Below are 17094 nucleotides of genomic sequence, written 5' to 3'. Positions count from 1 at the left end.
AGCTTGCCCGGGCTCTGACGTCACGATGGACTGGGCCACCGCCCCTCTGAAACCCCCCCCGGGCCCTGACGTCACGGTGGGCGGGGCCGGCCCTTGGTCCCGGCAGCGCTCTCCCCGGTGCGGCGGCACGCGCGGAGCGCCGGGTGCGGCCATGCGGGGCCCGGGCCCGACCCCGAGCCCGAGCCGGAGCCCGAGCCGGAGCCCGAGCGAGACCCCGAGCCCAAGCCCGAGCGCGACCCCCGGCGCGGCGCGGCTACCCCGGCGGAGGCGGCGGGCGCGGGGCGCGCTCTGAGGCCCGGGGGATGCGCCGCCGCCCCGACCATGGGCGCCGCCGCCTCCAGGAGGAGGGCGCTGAGGAGCGAGGCCATGTCCTCGGTGGCGGCCAAAGTGCGGTGAGTGCCGCGGGGCCGCCTGCCCGGGACCCCGCCCCGGACCCCCTACCCCGCCAGAGTCCGCCCCTGCCCTGCGGCGCTTCCCGGGCTCCCGGGGTCCGGCCTCTCCCACTGCGGAGCCCTCCCAGTGCTCCGCGCCCCGCGCCCCCTCCTGGGGCTTCTCACCGCGCCTCCCTCCTCCTGGCCCCCTGCCCTGCCCTACTCTCGCGAGCGCGTGGTGGGCCAGCTCACCCTCCGGGTCGGGAACGGCCTCCGTTCCGCAAGGGACAGAGGCCGCCGAGCCTAGAGACCCCTCTACACGGGCTGACGGACAGGCGCCCGGCCTGCAGGCCTGTCCAGGGCGCACCAGGACCAAGGGTGCGTGGGCTCGCGGCTGGGGAGACCCCCGACCCTCCCTCCAGACGCCGAGGGCCTGGCTGGGGACGGGAACCCCGGCTCTTGCTGCAGCCCGGCATTTGGGAGGGTCGTGCCTTGGCCTCTGACCGTGCCCTCTCTGTCCACCCTCAGGGCAGCTCGAGCGTTTGGAGAGTACCTGTCCCAGAGTCACCCTGAGAGCCGCAACGGCGCAGGTAGGGGCATGTGAGGCCGTGCCAGGGCCGCCCAGGCCCCCCAGCCCAGGGGATGCTGGTCCCTGCCTCCGGGGGTGGAGCATGAGGGGCAGTGGTTGTGCGTGGGCCCGGCGCCCTGCCGGGCTGGCTTCCTCACATCCCCTGCCCTCCCTGCCCGAGCCCCAGGAGCAGCTCCCAGCGCTCGTCACCATGGCACCCACCCCGCCTGGGCCGTTGGCATGGCAACAGGCCTCCTGGCTCCCCCAGGGCTGGCACCACTGCCTCTGGGGGCCAGCTGGTGGGGGGAGGGGGGAAGTTGGCACCAGACAAACGGTGCAATCACAGGCTGGGGGGTGGCCTGCCTGTTCCTACCCGGCAGGACCGCACACAGGTAGCATGGAGTCACCCCGCCCCCACGCACATGCAGAGGCTTCAGGGCCAGATAGGAGTGAGGGGCTCAGAAACACGTTTTCTGAAGGTGCCAGAGACTAGGGTTTGGGCAGCGCCAGCCCCCGGCAGAGGCCAGGTGCCCACTGGGTGTTTCCTGCTTTCAACCTGCTACGAAACCTGCAAGAGGGCCTCACGAGCTGCAGGCTCACCTGCTATCTCTCCCAGATCACCTGCTGGCTGATGCCTACTCTGGCCACGACGGGTCCCCCGAGATGCAGCCAGCCCCCCAGAACAAGCGCCGCCTGTCCCTCGTCTCCAACGGCTGCTACGAGGGCAGCCTCTCAGAGGAGCCCGGCATTAGGAAGCCCGCAGGCGAAGGCCCCCAGCCCCGAGTGTACACCATCTCCGGGGAGCCTGCCCTGTTGCCCAGCCCTGAGGCGGAGGCCATTGAGCTGGCCGTGGTGAAGGGGCGGCGGCAGCGGCACCCTCACCACCACAGCCAGCCCCTGCGAGCCAGCCCTGGCGGCAGCCGGGAGGACATCAGCAGGCCTTGCCAGAGCTGGGCGGGCAGCCGCCAGGGCTCCAAAGAATGTCCCGGATGTGCCCCGCTGGCTCCTGGCCCCACCCCTCGGGCCTTTGGGCTGGACCAGCCGCCTCTGCCTGAGGCCTCCGGTCGCCGCAAGAAGCTGGAGAGGATGCACAGTGTTGACCGCGTGTCTGGTGAGGGGCTTGTCTCGGCATGGACAGGTTTGGGGACACATGCTGGTCCTGGGGTCTGACAGCAGCAGCCACTGTGAGGCTTGGAATAGAGAACGGGTGCTCAGGTCACAGCGTGCCAGCAGACTCAGAATTAAACCTGCCAGCTCCTGCTGCTGCCCCCACACTCCATGAGCTGTGGGCTCCCTCACCTCAGCAAAATCTGCCAGGCCTCATGGTCCACTTTGGTCCTGCCAGAACCAGGTCAATCAAGAAGTGCTTCCCAGAGGAGGGGGCCTGGGAGGATTTTAAGGGATATGTAGGGAGGACACATGGCTTAATTGGGAGATTGGGCTGCCCTCTGAGAGTCCTGGAGAGCTGTTGGGGCCCAGCCAGGCAGTGGGCTTCCTTCTCCAGCATCATTGAGCTGTGTCTGGTACCTTGTCCACCAGACAGAAAGTCACTCCTTTCTGGCACCAGGGAAAGGCTGTGGGGGCCCTGGGATGGGGACAGTCCTCAGCAAAGTGGTCTCCAGCCTCAGCGAGGGCCTCCAGCTAGAGCATGGGGGCTGCAGAGAAGGCCTCAGAGCCCCTTCTGCCCAAGGGAAACAGACATATTTTTTCCCTGGGCCTCTTGGGGACAGACCGTGATTTCAAAGGAATGTTCCTCAAACTTTGGGTGGCCAAAGGGAAAATTAAGCCAAAAAAATCAAAATGTCAAGTCACCAAGAACGTGATCTTAGTGAGTGAGCAGCAGGCATTGGAGCACTGCCCTCTGGCCCTGTGTAGGGATGCCACCCTGTGCCAGCCTCCCCCCACCTGCCCTGGCTGCCGGCTGCTGCTGACCCCGGACTCGGAAGTATCTGCTTCCCAGCAGGGAGGGGAAAGGCTTCTGGAACCCCTACTCCACCCCAGCCACCACTTGTTTTGGTCTCTTTCAGATGACACCCCCATTCGTACCTGGTTCCCCAAGGAAAGTCTTTTCAGCTTCCAGACGGCAAGCACAACTATGCAAGCGTAAGTTTTGTGCCTACGACTCTGGGTCAGGCCGGGTGGCCTTTTTCTGCTGATCAGGAAGCACTGCTTTTTCCCAGCCTCTGGGCCTACCAGGGAAGGCTGCTTCTGAACAGCCTCAAGTACCTGCGCTCTGCCAGGGCGTCAGGGCTGGATGCTCTTTCCCCTCCCATGGCCGGTACCCAGCCTGCCCCAGTCCTCTGGTCTGGGGACCTGGCCCAGGGCTGCAGCTGACACAGCTGTCAGTGGGGTGTGGGATGTGGTGTGGCTCTCCTGCTCCCATCCCCACTCCTCAGTGCGTGTCCACCCTCCCTGAACCCCAAATAGAAGGCTACTTCTGTTTCATATGTGCCAAAGATAATCACAGTTTTGGGGTCCCCTGGGGACCTGCCTTGCCGTACATCTCGGTTTTCTGTTCTGGGGTTCCTTCCAGGAAAGTTCCCTTTGCTGCAGTGGCCCCTACACCAAAGAAGCGCTCTCTCCACACATTGCCCTGGGGAGCCCACCCCACTCCTGGCCTCGGGCTGCCTAGTCTCAGCAGCTGGTGGCATGGGCTGCAGTGACATCAGCTTCCGTTACCCATTCAGGGCTGGCCGGCAGTGTAGCTACGTTCTGCTGGTGGCTGGGGTACCTGTGAGGGACCTGTTGGGTCAGTGACAAGAAGGGGGCTGCAGGGGCCGGGTGGGGGCTGAGGGGAGGCCCAGGGTTGAGCTCACTGTGTCTTTTCTCTCACGCCATCCCTTCTGGCCCCGGCTTCAGCATCTCGTAAGTACCTGTATGACTTGGTGCCTAAGGGCGCAGCTGTTGTCCCTGGGGGAGACCCTCCTGCCCTCAAATAGGTTTGGGTAGGCCAGGGACCTGGGTCTCAAGGGAGTGCTGCTCTCTGTGGACCTGGCTGCCAGCGGGTACCACGGTTGCAGCAGGGCCTGACGGGAGCCGGGCCTCAACAGGCGAGGCAGGCTGGGACTCCTCTGCCCAGCCCCGTGCCCCGGACGCCCTGCTGGGCCCTCTGCTCGCACCACTGTCCCCATGTCTGTGTCCCTCCTGCCTCTGGCCAAGGGCAGTGCTGACTTGCGGTGGTTTCCCAGGGTATTCAGGGGCTACGCGGAGAGGAAGCGCCGGAAACGGGAGAATGATTCCGCGTCTGTAATCCAGAGGTAGGGCCTGCCAGCCACTCGCCACCAGGGTCCATCTCTGGTCTGTGCTGGCCTGGCCTGGGCCCCCTCGGCCCTGGCAGACCTGATGGGGGAAGGGTGGTGGCGACCACTGGCCTGGCCCTGCTCTGGGGACGTGGCAGGCAGGAGAGGCCCTGTGGCCCAGGCTTCAGGAAAGCGTCCCACCCTCAGTCCTGCATTCCGAGGACACATGTCTCTGCCTAGGCTGGGGCCAGCGGCAAGGCCCCCCTCCCCTACTCCAACCACAGAGATGTGTCTGGGAAGCTTTTTTGCCCGTTTTGGATGTTGGGCCTTGGCAGGGTCCAAAGTTTGGTGGAGGAGAGGACCTGGCCCTGAGGTGCCCCAATGACGGGGGGGGGGGGGGGGGGGAACTCCTGCAGGCCCCCAGCCGACCAGGGGGTGGTGCAGACAGGAGCCCCGCCCTGCTCAGTGCAGATAGGCTGGATCCTCAGCCACACAGGCGTGGAGGCTCAGGGTGTGAGTCCCAGGCGAGGACTGAAGGTCAGAGCCTGGGAATGCAGCTCCGGAGGAGGCTTGATCCAGAGGCACTGCGCCTTTGTTCTGGAGGCAAAGGGGAGCCCGGGAAGGGTCTTATGGGGAGAGCACTGGCCTGGATTTGCCTTTGGGTGGGCAGTGGTGCCAGGAGCCAGGGAGAGCATTGGCTTCCCACCCCAAAGGGGTGAGAGTATAGAGCCCTGGCCCAACAGGGGCTAGGTGGGCAGGGGCTGCCGGCACCCCCGCACGGCCCTCTTCAGCCCCGCGCTTCCCTCCCCAGGAACTTCCGCAAACACTTGCGCATGGTCGGCAGCAGGAGGGTGAAGGCCCAGAGTAAGATCGCGCGGGGCGGGGGTGGGGGGGAAGCAATGTGCTTGGCGGGTTGGGGCTTCGCGTGCTGCTAGCTGCGCTGAGAACGACCCCAGGCCCTAACCCCTGCCGTGCCCCGCCCCAGGCTCTGCCCTTCTCAGCCACACCCCCGGCCCAGCCCAGGCTCCTCCCTTCCATCCCCGCCCCCAGCTCGCCCCAGACTCCTCCCTTACAGCCCCGCCCCAGCCTGCCCCAGGCTCCTTCTGTCCCTGCTCCCAGTCCCGCCCCCAGCCCGCCCCAGGCTCCTCCCTTCTATCCCTCCCCCAGCCCACCCCGGGCTCCTCCCTCCCATTCCCTCCCCCAGCCCGCCCCAGGCTCCTCCCTCCAAGCCACGCCCCCAGTCTCCGCCTCTAGCCCTGCCTCAGGACTCAGATCCCGCCCCTGAAACACTCGAGCTACTGATCTGTGTCTGCTTCTCACAGTCCACCCATATTAGCTTCCTCCTCTGCTAAGGGCTGTCCCCACCCCCATCCGTGGTCCCCTTGTCTGGGGCCTGAGCCTCCCGAGGCCCTGCCCCGCCAGCTCGCTAACGCGGGTTTTGCTCTCTGCAGCGTTCGCTGAGCGGCGCGAGCGGAGCTTCAGCCGGTCCTGGAGCGACCCCACCCCCATGAAAGCCGACACTTCCCACGACTCCCGAGACAGTAGGTGCCCCCCCCCACGCCCGCCTACCTTCCCCAGAGCCTTCCCTAGACCCCAGACCCCTGCTGGGGGTCCCCTGCTAGGGCTGCTGGGCTGCGCTTTTGCTCTCAGCCTTGGTTTACCTATTTGTGAGATGGGGACGCCCTCAGCATCTCGGATCTCCAAGGACTAACGGCTGCGGCAGTGCTGGGCTGGGGGGGCGCCTGTAGGACCGTGCCCGCTGCCGCTTGCAAGAGGCCCTGAGGGACAGGGGGCTGCGGTGTCCGCCCCACTCCCTCTTAGGCTCCCTGCGGACTTGGCTGGAGCTGACGCCTGCACGCGCCTTCCACCAGCCTCGCATTGGGGTCTCTCTCCCCACATCGGGCCGCTACCTAGCGGTGTCCACAGGCCTGTCCTGCCGGGCTGGCGGTGATCTCTGTATGGTCCTCCCACTTGCTTGGAGGACACTCCAGGACGGGGCTTTTGGGCTCTATGGGCCGTGGAGCCATGGCCAGTAAAGGAGGTGCTGCCTGGCTGGCTGTCCTGGTGACCCTTTTGCTTCCCAGGCAGTGATCTGCAGAGCTCCCACTGCACGCTGGATGAGGCCTTTGAGGACCTGGACTGGGACACTGAGAAGGGCCTGGAGGCCGTGGCCTGCGACACCGAGGGCTTTGTGCCACCAAAAGTCATGGTGAGGCCACGCCCGTGCAGCACTCTCGGTGCTGCCCCGAGAGCCTAGCCAGCTCTGTTGGGGACCACGAGGCCTCCTCTGGCTGCCTGGGGGAGGGGGGTCTCACAGGGCTGTACCCTCAGGCTGCCTGGCAGCCCCGAGAGCCTAGCCAGCTCTGTTGGGGACCACGTGGCCTCCTCTGGCTGCCTGGGAGAGGGGGTCTCACAGGGCTGTACCCTCAGGCTGCCTGGCAGCCAGAATGTAGCCTCATGGGGGCTCCCTCAGCCCCTCCACTTTTGGATGGGCCTGGGGCTCCTGAGCAGCTCTTTGTCTCCCCAGCTCATTTCCTCCAAGGTACCCAAGGCTGAGTACATCCCCACCATCATCCGCCGGGATGACCCCTCCATCATCCCTATCCTCTATGTGAGTCCCGCCCCTGAGTCCGCCCCCCACAGATGCCCTTCTGCAGCCCCACCTTGGGCCAGTGCTGGCACCCCAGGGCCCCAGCGTGCTGTGGGGCTGCTGGCTCTGACGCGGCCCTAATGTGGCCTTATGGCCTGTGTCTGTTCCCAGGACCATGAGCACGCAACCTTTGAAGACATCCTGGGTATGTGACCCATTGGCCCCCCTCTCTGCTGTCCCAGGACTGGGAGGGGAAGGCGCAGGTGGGTATGGCCCCCCAGGGCTGGGGTGGGGACTGCAGCACTCATACCTGTTCTCCCACAGAGGAGATAGAGAGGAAGCTGAACGTCTATCACAAGGGAGCCAAGATCTGGAAGATGCTGATTTTCTGCCAGGTAGTGCTCAGGGCTCTTCTCACGCCCAGGAGGAGAGTTGTTGTGGGGCGGGGGAAAAACAAGGAGAAGAGGTGTGGTGGAAAAGACAAAGGAAAAGAGATGGGGGCCAAGAAGTCCAGGGAGAAGAGGTTGGAGGGGGGAAGGTCAAGGAGAAGAGGTGTGGGGGGAGATCAAGGAGAAGAGGTGTGGGAGGGGAAGATAAGGAAAAAAAGTGGGAGGGTGGATCAAGGAGAAGAGGTGTGGGGGGAGATCAAGAAGAGGTTGGAGGGGGGAAGATCAAGGAGAGGAGGTTGGAGGGGGGGAGATCAAGGAGAAGAGGTGTGGGGGGAAGACCAAGGAGAGGAGGTGTGGGGGGAGATCAAGGAGAGGAGGTGGGGGGGAGATCAAGGAGAGGAGGTGTGGGGATAGATCAAGGAGAAGAGGTGTGGGGTGAGATCAAGGGAGGTGTGAGGGGGAGATCAAGGAGAAGAGGTGTGGGGATAGATCAAGGAGAAGAGGTGTGGGGTGAGATCAAGGGAGGTGTGAGGGGGAGATCAAGGAGAAGAGGTGTGGGGATAGATCAAGGAGAAGAGGTGTGGGGTGAGATCAAGGGAGGTGTGAGGGGGAGATCAAGGAGAAGAGGTGTGGGGGGAGATCAAGGAGAGGAGGTGTGGGGGGAGATCAAGGAGAAGAGGTGTGGGGATAGATCAAGGAGAAGAGGTGTGGGGTGAGATCAAGGGAGGTGTGAGGGGGAGATCAAGGAGAGGAGGTGGGGGGAGATCAAGGAGAAGAGGTATGGGGGGAGATCAAGGAGAGGAGGTGGGGGAGATCTAGGAGAGGAGGTGTGGGTGGAGATCAAGAAGAGGAGGTGGAGGGGAAGAAGAAGGAGAGGAGGTATGGGGGGAGATCAAGGAGAAGAGGTGTGGGGGGAGATCACCTAGAAGAGGTGGAGGGGAGAGACCAAGGACACCACCCACATGTGCGTGTGTGTGTGTGTGTGCATGGGTGTGTGTGAGATAGAGAGCAGTGGGAGGGGGGTGGAGGAAGGAACAGCCAGTGTCTGACCACAGCTTCTTACAGGGAGGCCCTGGACACCTCTATCTGCTCAAGAACAAGGTGGCCACCTTTGCCAAAGTGGAGAAGGAAGAGGATATGATCCAGTGAGAGGCTGGGTGCCCCAGGCAGGGGGAGGGCTGGAGTCAGAGTCTAGGCCCTGGGTGCCTGTCCCCTGCCACTGGGTGACCTACCTCTCTCCACCAGCTTCTGGAAGCGGCTGAGCCGCCTAATGAGCAAAGTGAACCCAGAGCCGAATGTCATCCACATCATGGGCTGCTACATTCTGGGGAACCCCAATGGGGAGAAGGTACAGGGACCCCCCAGCCCTACCCAGGCCTCTGGAGACCCAGACGTGGACTGGGGGGCTTCTGTTCTTCCTCAAATTGTTTTTCCTTCCCCCTTGCATTCCCAAATCCCTTATGCCTGAGGTCAGCCAGGTTTGAGGGGTCTGAGAAAACAGGGTGGGCCCTGCTCCCCATCTCCTCCCCTGTCCTCCTTCCCCATCTCTCTGCTTCGAACTCACAGCATCTTCCTTCTTCTAGCTGTTCCAGAACCTCAGGACCCTCATGACTCCTTACAGGGTCACCTTCGAGTCACCCCTGGAGCTCTCAGCCCAAGGTGAGTTACCCAGGCTGGGCCTGAGCTCTGTGGCCACTTGGGGCCACATCGGGGTGGGGTCCGAGGCTGCTGGCCAGGCCTGAGCCTCCTGCCCCTCCGCCCAGGGAAGCAGATGATCGAGACATACTTCGACTTCCGCTTGTATCGCCTGTGGAAGAGCCGCCAGCACTCGAAGCTGCTGGACTTTGATGATGTCCTGTGAGGGGCACAGGCCTCTGCCCAGCCACTATCAGGCCGCTCCCTCTGCACGGGGACCTGGGGCTGGGCCACCTCGTGCTCCCCGGGACTGTTCGGCTCTGGTCTTGCCTCGAGCCACTTCAGGGCACCTCAGACGTTGCTCAGGTTCCCCCCGTGGGGCTCGGTCCTCACTGCACCCATGGCCACAGAGGCGGCAGTCCTTGGGGACCGGGAGGATCCCGTCCCATGGCCAGTGGATGCCCAGTGGCCAGGCACTGACCGGCCATGCCTCGCCTGGAGGCTTGGCTTTGGGAATCCCCTCCATGGGGTTCATAGAAATAAGTGCAATTTCTACACCCCTGAAACAATTCAAAGGGAAGCAGCATTTCTTGTTAACTAGTTAAGCACTACGCTGCTGGTTACAGAGCAGGCACTGCAGCCCGGCAGCCCATGTGTGTTCAGGACCCTCTCTACGCCCCATCCCTGCTATATCGATCACCAGCACCAGGGTGGCCCGTCTGTGTGGGGCCGGCGTTGCCGGGCTGCTGAGCCCAGCTCTGTCTACACCGGCTGAGTCTCCAATTGTCTGTGCTCTCACTTCCCCTCCTTCTGCCAGCCCCATCCCCGCTTCCTCAGACCTCAGCCGGCGCCAGCCCGGCAGGAGTGGCCTGGGCAGCAGGAGGGAATGGTGCACCATCCCCTGAGGAGGTGCCAGGTCAGGCCTGCTCCCATCCCCCCTGAGCCCACCCAGCACTCTCATTGCTGCTGTTGAGTTCAGCTTTTACCAGCCTCAACCTGGAGGCTTCATCCCAGCACAGAGGCCTGGGGCTTGGCAGGGGCCCGGCTGGGGCAGGCCCAGGTTTTGAGAACCTTCCAGTACTGCAGTGGGTCCCTGGACCTGGCTGAGTAGCTGGTGGACTTAGGGGCTCCTGACTCGGCAGGGAAGCTCCCAGCTTTGTCCAGGGCCAGCAGGATGGGCTCTCATGTATATAGCTGGGGCCAGGGGGCAGGCCCCCCTTGTGCAGAGCCAGGGGTCTGAGGTCACCTGGCTGCGTTCCGGCTGAGGGAGGGCTGGGGCGGGGGCCAGGCTCCGAACGATGTACGATACCCCCTCATAGTGACCATTAAACCTGATCCTCCACCGTGGCTGCTGCGTGGGTCTGTCCTTTCGGTGCTCTCCAGGGACCGCCCCAGGTCCAGCATCTGGCCCCACCTCTGAGGACACTGCTGTAGGCCCCCTGGCTGGACAGAGTTGGAGCAGGGCCCCCCTCAGGACACAGCTGATCTGGGACGGACAGGAGGGCGGGTGCGGGGCCGTGGTCTCAGAGAGGGGCCTCACTAGGTCTGGAGGAGAGAGCCACGGAGTGACCACAGGACCAGATAGTGGCCACTCCCTCAACCTCCGTTGTCCCCAAGTGTCTCTAGGGTCCAAACCACTACTGGGCACAGCCAGGTTGGCCAGCAGCTGGTTCCCTGCCCCGTGGCTGGGGGACAGAGCAGCAGGTAGAAGCTGGGCTAGGGTCAGGGTCAGGGTCAGGGGGCCGCTAGCACACAGCCTGGCACAGCCAGCAGGCTTGAGGCTCAGGGTGCTGGGGGGTCACACAGCCACCAGCCGCCTCCAACTCTTCCCAGGCCTTCCAGACGAGGTCCTGGGAGGGGCAGGTTTGGTGCCAGTTTGAACATATAAATATGTAGGTAAATACCCAGTGTCTGTTGGCTTTCTGTTATTGGGTTGCCCACAATATCTGAAAGTGACATATTGTGAAATCACGGGGGATCTCAGTCTCTTTTCTGCAAAGTTGATGAGACAAGTCGCTACCGCCTGGAATCTGCTGATGCTGCCATGCAGGCCTCGAGGGTGGCGCTCTTCAAAGTAGGACAGCAGGCGAGGCCACCACGTGCCCACACACCGCATTCTTCAAAGGCGTGTCTAACGTCACCTGCGGCCCTGAGCTCAGAGTCCCAGAACAGCCAGACACTCCCCGCCCTGCCCTAACAGGGACCCGCAGTCCCAACCTGTCTGTCAGTGCCTGGGGCTGCAGTGTGGCATGCCTGTCCCACTCGGTCAGGTCCGGAGGGTCTGCTGGAGCGAGGAAGGCCTGGGGGGATTTTCTTTTTTTTTTTTTGAGATGAAGTTTCGCTCTTGTTTACCCAGGCTGGAGAGCAATGGCACGATCTCGGCTCACCGCAACCTCTGCCTCCTGGGTTCTGGCAATTCTCCTGCCTCAGCCTCCTGAGTAGCTGGGATTACAGGCATGCGCCACCATGCCCAGCTAATTTTTTGTATTTTTAGTAGAGACGGTTTTACCATGTTGACCGGGATGGTCTCAATCTCTTGACCTCGTGATCCACCCACCTCGGCCTCCCAAAGTGCTGGGATTACAGGCCTGAGCCACCATGCACAGCCTTTTTTTAAATTTTCTTTTTTGAGACAGAGGCTCCATCTGTCGCCTGGGCTGGAGTGCAATGGCGCAATCTCAGCTCACTGCAACCTCCGGCTCCTGGGTTCAAGCAATTCTCCTGCCTCAGCCTCCCTAGCAGCTGGGACTACAGGTGCACGCCACCACACACAGCTAATTTCTGTATTTTTAGTAGACATGGGGTTTCACCATGTTGGTCAGGCTGGTCTTGAACTCCTGACCGCAGGTGACCCACCCTCCTTGGCCTCCCAAAGTGCTGAGATTATAGGCGAGAGCCGCCGCGCCAGGCCTGGGGGCGGGGGGGGGTCTTACATATGGTTCACACGGTTCCATTACTCACAGTGTGACCCCGGGGCGTGAAAGGGAGGAGCAGACAGGAAGTACCAGCTGGGAGGAGGTGGTCCCACGCAGAGGCAGGCTTGGCCAGGGTGGGGGGGCCAGTGCCCAGGGAACTTTGGTGACTGCTGCACCCACCCTCGCCTCCCTCGAAATATAAAAACAGCAGCAACAGCTGGAAATAGTTGGAGAAGAAATAAGAAATACAGGAACGATTAAGGTCTTGAAGAGCTTTTCTATACTGCTAAGGAAAGTGATAAAAGCCGATAGGGAAGAGTGAGCAGATGCAGAGAGATCCTTGGCAGAGCAGGACACTGGCTGGTAATTCCATGAAGAAAGTCCTCATCTTGTCTTCATCCCATCATGGAAAGGCCAATGAAAGCAACAAAGAGGTGTCCCTTTTTAATCTGAGACAGGGTCTTGCTCTGTCGTCCAGGCTGGGGCTCACTGGGGCTTTGACCTACTGGGCTCAAGCGATTCTCCCACCCCCTCAGCCTCTTGAGAAGCTGGGACTACAGACACCCCATGCCTGGGTAATTATTTTATGTTCTGTGGAGATAGGGTCTCGCTGTGTTGCACAGGCAAGTCTCGAACTCCTGGCCTCAAGCAATCCTCCTGCCTCAGCCTGTTACAGCCTTTTTTTGAAGCTAATCTGGTAACATCTCTTAAGTGTGACGATAAACATACAACCCCGTCCAGCCCCAGCCACCCCTGGCAGCCTTTTCCAGGGTGTCTACTGCCCTGCTGTGGCCGATCACGTGATGGCTTTCCCAGAGGGACCTGATGCTCACGAGGCTTACTGCTAAGCAGAGAGATGCAACTGGCCCAGTTGTTCCAAGCGGCTGGGCCACACATCACATCGATGTGGAGTGTCTCCCGCCACCTTCCTGGACGCACCCTTGAGACTACCCAGCAGTCTGGGAACGGCACGGGAGGAGGCCCCGCCTGCCCCAGCAACCTGCCTGCCCTGCGCTAGCGGCCCGCTCTCAGGTGCAGACACCCCCACCTGCACGTCCAGGCTCACTACACAACCCCAAGTGATCCCGGGCAGCCCCATGGCTGGACGTGCACCCGGCAGAGCAGCCAACCTTGAGACCTGGAGTGTAGTCTGGGGGGTGTGTGGGGACCTCCTGCCAGGATGCAGGAGCATCTAAGGGCAAGTGAAGGTGTGATTCCTGTCTGTAGGTAAAACCCCCCATGAGCAGAAGTATGTAGACACATCGCAGTGGTGGAGGGAGCTGTGGGGGCTCCCACACCTGCTGTTAGTGTTGCCCCTGTGGGGGCGGGGTGCAGACAAAACCTGCCTCTGAAAGGGACAAGTGTCCGCGGTGGCTCCCTGCCCCCGTCCTGGTGCCTGCAGGCAGGCAGTCATTTCCCCTCCTGCCTACCAAATCTCCCATGTCCCCATGTGCTCCGTCACCCCTGCTTTCTGGCCTGAGGGCTGAGAAGGGAGGTCTGGAGAAGCCAGGAGCTGAGAAGCACCCAAAAACCACCCCCAACATCCTTCAACCCTCAGGTGCACATGGGACTGTCCGTCTGTGTCTCACGCTAACACACCCACACAGAACTGACCTGAGTAGCCAACCTCGGTCATTCCCAGAACCTCCACTGGGGGGGGCATACGTGCAGCCAGACCAGAGAGTGCCCCAAAATCTTGGAGAAAGAAATTGACCTTGGACCAATAGCCCACTGTGGCTGAAAGTGAATCACCAGCGTTCACCGTAGAATAGAAGTAAGACTCAGTCTCAGTAAGATTCAAAATATTACCAACCAGGCCAGGCGCGGTGGCTCACGCCTATAATCCCAGCACTTTGGGAGGCCAAGGCAGGGGAATCACCTGAGGCCAGTTCGAGACCATCCTGGTCAACATGGTGAAACCCCGTCTCTACTAAAAATACAAAAATTAGCTAGGCTTGGTGGCAGATGCCTATAGTAGCAGACACTTGGGAGGCTGAGGCAGGAGAATCACTTGAACCTGGGAGATAGAGGTTGCAGTGAGCTGAGATCACGCCATTGCACTCCAGCCTGGGCAATAAAGACTCTGTCTCAAAAAAAAAAAAATTACAAACCATAATTCCTCTGCACCCAAAGAACTGTGAGGATCCTGGCCAGCAGGGAAGAGGCCATCAGCAGACAAGGAGATTGAGAACATGTTGAAATGACAAAGACTGACAAAATTGTTTTTTTTTTAATTTTACTCATCTAAACTTTTTTGGGAGGGATAAGGTCTTGCTTGTCACCCAAGATAGTGTGCATTGGCATAATCCTAGCTCACTGTAGCCTTGAACTCTTGAGTTTAAGTGATCCTCCTGCCTCAGCCTCCCGAGTACCTGACCCCCCAGGCAAGCACCACCACCATGCCCAATAATTTTTTTTTTTTATGTTTTGTAGAGACAAAGTCTCACTATGTTGCCCAGGCTGGTCCTGAACTCCTGGCCTCAAATGATCCTCCTGCCCTGGCCTCCCAAAGTGCTGGGATTATAAGTGTGAGCCACCATGCCTGAAGACGTTAAATTAGCTATTATAGTAGTGCCCAACTGAGCCATCGAGAGCACTTAAAATGTTAGAATAGAAAGTCTCAGCAAAGGCTGGGCATGGTGGCTCACACCTGTACTCCTAGCATGCTGGGAGGCCGAGGCGGATGGATCACTTGAGCACAGAAGTTTGAAAGAATCTTGGGCAAATGGTGAAACCTCATTTCCGCTAAAGAAACAAAAATCAACTGCGCACAGTGCCGCCCACATGCCTGTGGTCCCAGGTACTTGGGAGGCTCAGGAGGAGGACTGCCTGAGCCAAGGAGTTCACAGCTGTAGTAAGCTACGATCCTGCCACTGCACTCCAGCCTGCGTTGCAGAGTCAGATGCTGTTTCAAAAAACAAAAAAAGAAAAAAAAAGAAAGCCTCAGCAAATAAATAAAATCATATGAAAATTTTAGAACCAAAAAAACACAATAACCAAAATTGAAAAATAAAACTCCGTTGAGCAGAGCGGTGAGGGCAGAGGAGAGTCAGTGAACTCGGAGATGGGTCAGTGAGATTATCCTATCTGAAGAACAAAAAAAAAAATTAAAAGAATAAGTGGGCTGGGCGTGGTGGCTCATGCCAGTAATCCCAGCACTTCGAAAGGCCAAGGCAGATGGATCACTTGAGGGCAGGAGTTCGAGACCAGCCTGGTCAATGTGGCAAAACCCCGTCTCTACTAAAAATACAAAAATTAGCCAGGCATGGTGGCACGTGCCTGTGGTCCCAGCTACTGAGGAGGCTGAGGCAGTATAATCTCGCTTGAACCCGGGAGGCGGAGGTGTCAGTGAGCTGAGATCATGCCACTGCATTCCAGCCTGGGCAACAGAGCAAGATTCCGTCTCAAAAAATAAAAAGTCAAAATAAAATATCTGAAGTGAAACCCAACAGAATTGAAAGGAGAAGTAAACACATTCACGATGACAGTAGGAGACACCAGCATTCTTCTCTCAGAAATAGAACTAACGGACAGACATTCAGCAAAATATAAACATCGATACCGGCCACTAGACACAGGCACCCTTACTGAACACTCCCACCCACCCACGGCAACACAGATTATTCTCAAATGCACATGGAACACACACCGAGATAAACCATATTGTGGTTCAAAAACAAAAAAAAACCTTAGCAAATTTAAAACTATCAAAGTTGGCCAGGCACAGTGGCTCACGCCTATAATCCCAGCACTTTTGGAGGCCAAGGTGGGTGGGTCACCTAAGGTCAGGAGTTCTAGACCAGCCTGGCCAACATAGTGAAACCCGTGCTCTACTAAAAATACGAAAAATATCTGGGCATGGCTGGGGGCACCTGTAATCCCAGCTACTCAGGAGGCTGAGGCAGGAGAATGACTCAAACCTGGGAGGCAGAGGTTGCACTGAGCCAAGATGGCACCACTGCACTCCGGCCTGGATGACAAGAGTGAAACTCTGTCTCAAAAAAAAAAGAAAATCGAAGTTATAAACTACGTTCTCTGACCATGATGAAATTAGAAATTAAACTAGAAATCAGCCGGGCGCGGTGGCTCAAGCCTGTAATCCCAGCACTTTGGGAGACCAAGATGGGTGGATCACGAGGTCAAGAGATCGAGACCATCCTGGTCAACATGGTGAAACCCCGTCTCTACTAAAAAAATATTAAAAATTAGCTGGGTATGGTGGCGCGTGCCTGTAATCCCAGCTACTCAGGAAGCTGAGGCAGGAGAATTGCCTGAACCCGGGAGGCGGAGGTTGCGGTGAGCCGAGATCGCGCCATTGCACTCCAGCCTGGGTAACAAGAGCGAAACTCCGTCTCAAAAAAAAAAAAAAGAAATTAATCTAGAAATCAATAACAGATATCAGGAAAGTGTCCAATCACTTGGAAATTAACACACTCCTAAATAACATAATCCATAGATCAAAGAGGGAGTTTCATGGAACTTCAAACATATTTTAAACTGAATAAAATGAAAATACAACATATCAAAAATTGAGATAGCTAAACAGTGCTCAGAGGGAAATTATAGCACAAATGCTTACATTAGAAAAAAAGAATGGTTCAAGACAATAATCTTCTGCCTTAAGAAACAGAAAAGGAGGAGCAATATAAACTTAAATCAAGCAGAAGAAAGGAAATACACAGGAGTAGAATTAAAATAATTCAAAAAAGAAAAATTATGAAACAAAAAGCTGGTTCTTTGAAAGAATGAAATTGATAGACCTCCAGCTAGCAACACTGATGAGCAAGAGGACACAAATTACCCATATGAGGAGTGGCAGGGTCATCACTACAGACCCTACAGGTATTAAAAGGACAGCCAGGAAGTACTATGACTGATTGTATTCACATCAATTTAGCAACTTAGGTGAAATGGACCCATTCCTTGAAAGCCATAAACTATCAAAACATTAAATAGGTAACTTGAACAATCCTATAAACTATTAAAGAAACTGAATTTGTACTTTAAAACTTTTCTACAAAGAAAAGTACTGGCTCAGATGGTTTTACCACCAAATTATACAAAATATTTAAAGAAGAAATTTAATACAAATTCTTCCAATCCCTTCTACAAAATAAAAGGCCGGGCGTGGTGGCTCAAGCCTGTAATCCCAGCACTTTGGGAGGCCGAGGCGGGTGGATCACGAGGTCAAGAGATCGAGACCATCCTGGTCAAAATGGTGAAACCCCGTCTCTATTAAAGATACAAAAAATTGGCTGGGAATGGTGGCACGTGCCTGTAATCCCAGCTACTCAGGAAGCTGAGGCAGGAGAATTGCCTGAACCCGGGAGGCGGAGGTTGCGGTGAGCCGAGATCGCGCCATTGCACTCCAGCCTGGGTAACAAGAG

The 17094-nt window shown here is 58.6% G+C and overlaps 1 protein-coding gene across 5 annotated transcripts; it reads left to right on the top strand.

Annotated features, from left to right (window-relative positions):
* The first annotated feature begins 95 nt into the window (after window positions 1–95).
* On the top strand, window positions 96–10139 carry NSMF (NMDA receptor synaptonuclear signaling and neuronal migration factor). 5 transcript variants are annotated; one of them, XM_002743501.6, is made up of 15 exons: window positions 96–392; window positions 900–961; window positions 1556–2050; window positions 2967–3042; window positions 4128–4196; window positions 4990–5042; window positions 5630–5719; window positions 6263–6387; window positions 6706–6789; window positions 6940–6973; window positions 7093–7163; window positions 8223–8302; window positions 8403–8505; window positions 8741–8816; window positions 8921–10139. In XM_002743501.6, the coding sequence occupies exons 1-15, from the start codon at window positions 322–324 to the stop codon at window positions 9016–9018; spliced, it is 1587 nt and encodes a 528-aa protein (XP_002743547.1). In that variant the 5' UTR covers window positions 96–321; the 3' UTR covers window positions 9019–10139. The 5 variants fall into 5 exon arrangements, with proteins under 5 accessions (XP_002743547.1, XP_002743548.1, XP_035120359.1 ...); XM_002743502.6 differs by lacking the exon at window positions 4128–4196; XM_035264468.2 differs by lacking the exon at window positions 5630–5719.
* Window positions 10140–17094: the final 6955 nt, after the last annotated feature.

Source organism: Callithrix jacchus, chromosome 1 (genome assembly GCF_049354715.1).
Source record: "Callithrix jacchus isolate 240 chromosome 1, calJac240_pri, whole genome shotgun sequence".
NCBI lineage: Eukaryota > Metazoa > Chordata > Mammalia > Primates > Cebidae > Callithrix > Callithrix jacchus.
The sequence above is the reverse complement of the archived record's forward strand: the minus strand, read 5'-3'. Positions and strand labels throughout refer to the sequence as shown.